This window comes from Glossina fuscipes, unplaced genomic scaffold, assembly GCF_014805625.2.
Source record: "Glossina fuscipes isolate IAEA_lab_2018 unplaced genomic scaffold, Yale_Gfus_2 59998, whole genome shotgun sequence".
Lineage (NCBI taxonomy): Eukaryota > Metazoa > Arthropoda > Insecta > Diptera > Glossinidae > Glossina > Glossina fuscipes.
The window spans coordinates 2,303-5,645 of NW_024002543.1; the positions used below are offsets into that span (position 1 = coordinate 2,303).

Sequence of the window (3,343 nt, forward strand, 5' to 3'; positions counted from 1 at the left end):
AAACATTCGATTTAGTAGAGGTGCGACTACAACTACTTACAGAAACAAGTGGAATTGGTGTATTGAAGTGGGGCGAAAGGCAAGAGACTACATCGCAAAATTTAGAATTCAAAGTATGCCTTTTTTTCTCTTCTCATAATTTTTGAAAATGTTTTGTAAAAAATAAAGTTCTGATATGCATAATTTCCTTTAAAAAGCTTTAGTCGTTTCTCTAGGAAGATTTAGAGACTTGTTTTTTAAAAAGCCGGATATTGTCCCACGAATTTTGCTGCTTATTGTAGAACCGGGGACAATAGTCGTAGATATATCAATATACTAAGTTTGGGCACTGTAGCATTTAACATGTCGTGGGCGGAGTGTCATAGCAGTGAGCTTCACACGGGCAAGGCCATATGCATGGGCCGTCTTTGTGCTTCAAATAACGCGAGGGGCAAGGAGGGCCTTCGAATTAAGATAAGACAAAATTTCATAAGCTTTGGGTTTAAACAATCAATAAGTATAGTTAGAAATCTAAGGAGTAGGAGAATCACTTAGTTTTGCACCTAATCAAGGGAGATCCGTATAACTCTACAATTCGTTTCCTATTTGATGACTACATTGCAACTACTCTTTCTCCTCATCCTTGCGTGCTTCGACCGCTTGCAAATATATGGAAGGAACTGTCAGTAAGTTGGTTTGCATTCAGGAAAGATTTTTGTTTAAAATATTTACGGTGGGCAAAGACTCCAGAGATTTTTCGGCTTCAAGTGAAGAAACGCTGCAAGGCTGCAAACATAAGGGTGTATCTCTAATTTGGGCGTTATTTGGCATGCAACAATGGGCCTTCTCTGCGATTCTTTGCAGATATTGTGGAAGTACAACATTTATGCGGCAACAATTCTCCGCTGGTGTAGGAATTTCAGGCTCGCAGCTTATACATATGAATCCTTCTGGGCATCCACACCTATTATTTGGATACGTGTTCGAGTCCGAAGCTTTGTTATCATACATATTTGATTCTATAATATGTTCGCTATATATATTAGAGCCTGAAACTTTTTCGCGATACAAATTAGACACAGCAACCTGTTCGTGAAACATAGTAGAGTCTGGAACTTGTTCGTGATATATAGTAGAGCCTGGAACTTGTTCTTGATACATTGTAGAGTCTGGAAATTGTTCGTGATACATAGTAAAGTCTTGAAGTTCTCCGCCTAATTTTGCTTTAGTTTGCGCAATGGTAACGTCAGTTGACGCTATTGTGGGCTCACTCTCAAAAGTGCCACGTTGAAAATTGCACTCTAATGTCATGCATTTATCATTGCTTTGCGTACAGCCCATATTCTAATATACAGAATTGCAAGAGGACGGTGTTTGGAAGCCGCTGTAACAAGGATCCACACAAGGCATTCGATAGTTGGCAAAGCATGGATCATAGCAAGGCTGTTGCAAGCAAGGCTGTTGCAAGCAAGGGTAGCCATTGCACGGGTCAAGTATTCCAGCTTTGTCTCCCGTACCGTAGCAAGGAATTGAAGTTGGCTGCATGAAACAAGGATTTTTTGAGAATAATCTATATCTTGAAAATCGAAATTTTTTATGTTATCCATATTGTCACAGCACGGTTCCGACCACGGATCTTGCAAAAGAAAGTTGGCGCATGCGCTGAATATTGGACGTCTTTTATTTATTTTTCCGCCGTCGGCAAATGGGATCAAAGCACGTTCATACTCTTTCACATCCTTATTATAATCGCAAAAATTTTTCTGCAAGCCGTTACGTCTTTCTTGAAGGAATTGGGAAAAGTTCGGACATTCTGTGGGACCACAGTTACAATTCATTAGAAATATGTAGTTACACTTTTCTGGAGGAAAGCAGTTGTCGGAAGACGTCATTTGGCAACTTGGTTGTTGGAGACCATCGTCACAGAGACACGAGAATGGATCTGTTAACGGCGGATAATTGCTGCAGGGGTTTACTGGAGAAAATATTGGTCGCTTTGGTTCTTCATTCGAAAATGGCATCAAACAGCGCCTATAATCTTCGTCTTCATTAGCGCTGCAGCAAATGGTCTCTTGCAAACCGTTTAATTTATGTGCCATAGGAAACACAGCCATTCCCGTAAATGGGTGGGCTAGAATTTCATGAAAGCAGGCGAGTACAGTGCAAAATAAACGAAGGGTAAGTCACAAGCGATATTGATTAGAATTGTGGAACCATACGGATCATGTAACAAGTAGAGGTGCAAAAGCAACTTATAGAAAATGGTAACTTAGATTGATGGAATAGTTGTTACACTAACGAGGGACATAGCCTCATTCGATAAATCTAGCGTTGAAAAAAACGCAGACTTACGACGGCTATTAAGCCAAATTTTTTTTCATCTATGAAAAACCTATTTTGGGCAATTGATAGTCGTTACTGAAAAGCAAAAATGTAATGAAAATGGCCACTTACAGGGATAAACTTGCGGCGTATTGCAGCTATTCCATACTCGTGGATCTGGTATACCACCTTCAGGTAAGGGTGGGCAACATCTTGGTGTTGGTGAGCATGGTATTGGCGATGGGGCTCCACATTGCGGATTGGATAATCCACAGTAAGCTGGATCGCTGCATGGGTTGCATGTGCAACCACAGCCGTTGCTGATACAACAATTCCCGTTACTGCAACAACTGCCGTTACCATTACCATTACCATTGCCTCCTCCTGCACGACGATTATTTTTCTTCTTAATCACACCCATAGTCATATTGGCATAGCGTAGAGGAAACGAACTAGGGCAACAATTAGGTGTTGGGAAACACATACAAGCTGAACGACCTTGGCACAGCGAACGTGGGCATTTATCTTGCAGACCGTTACGTTTAATACAATCGCATGTCGTATACATAATGCCACAACGCAATTCGCGACTACGACAGGCTTTAGGCTGTAAAAACAGAAGAAAACTATTAGTTTTCGATGAAAAAGTGGTATCGAACGATTGGTGTCGGGGCATGACTGGCGCTCCGGTATGCCAAGGTGGATAGTCTCAACGTGGAATCCACCTTGATAAGGGGCGCTAATCAAGGTAAATTCGCGCTTGAAACTCACCTTGATAATACCTATGCCAGCAAGAGGCTTGAAACCATCGTTCAGTGCAAAAATAACGCTATTTTTATGAAGATGGCCCACAACAACTGCGCGGATATGGACCACAAGGAGTACAAGGCACTTGAGGACCGCAAGGTGAGCAAGGTCCACAGTGGGTATTCCAGGGCGTTGGAGAGCAGGGGTAACATGGTCCGCATTCGGGAGCCTCGTAGGGGCAGCCCGGGAAGCATGGCCTACAAGGTCCACAAGGGCCACAGGGGCCACAAGGACC

At 42.3% G+C, this 3,343-nt stretch overlaps 1 protein-coding gene across 1 annotated transcript; it reads right to left on the reverse strand.

The window, feature by feature from the left end:
- Nucleotides 1-337: 337 nt before the first annotated feature.
- Nucleotides 338-2,902, reverse strand: LOC119643287 (keratin-associated protein 2-2-like). The gene is made up of 2 exons (XM_038042633.1): nucleotides 2,434-2,902; nucleotides 338-441 (listed from the first exon to the last, which is right to left on the reverse strand). Exons 1-2 carry the CDS (start codon nucleotides 2,867-2,869, stop codon nucleotides 338-340), a joined length of 540 nt encoding a protein of 179 aa, XP_037898561.1. The 5' UTR covers nucleotides 2,870-2,902.
- Between the last annotated feature and the right edge of the window lie 441 nt (nucleotides 2,903-3,343).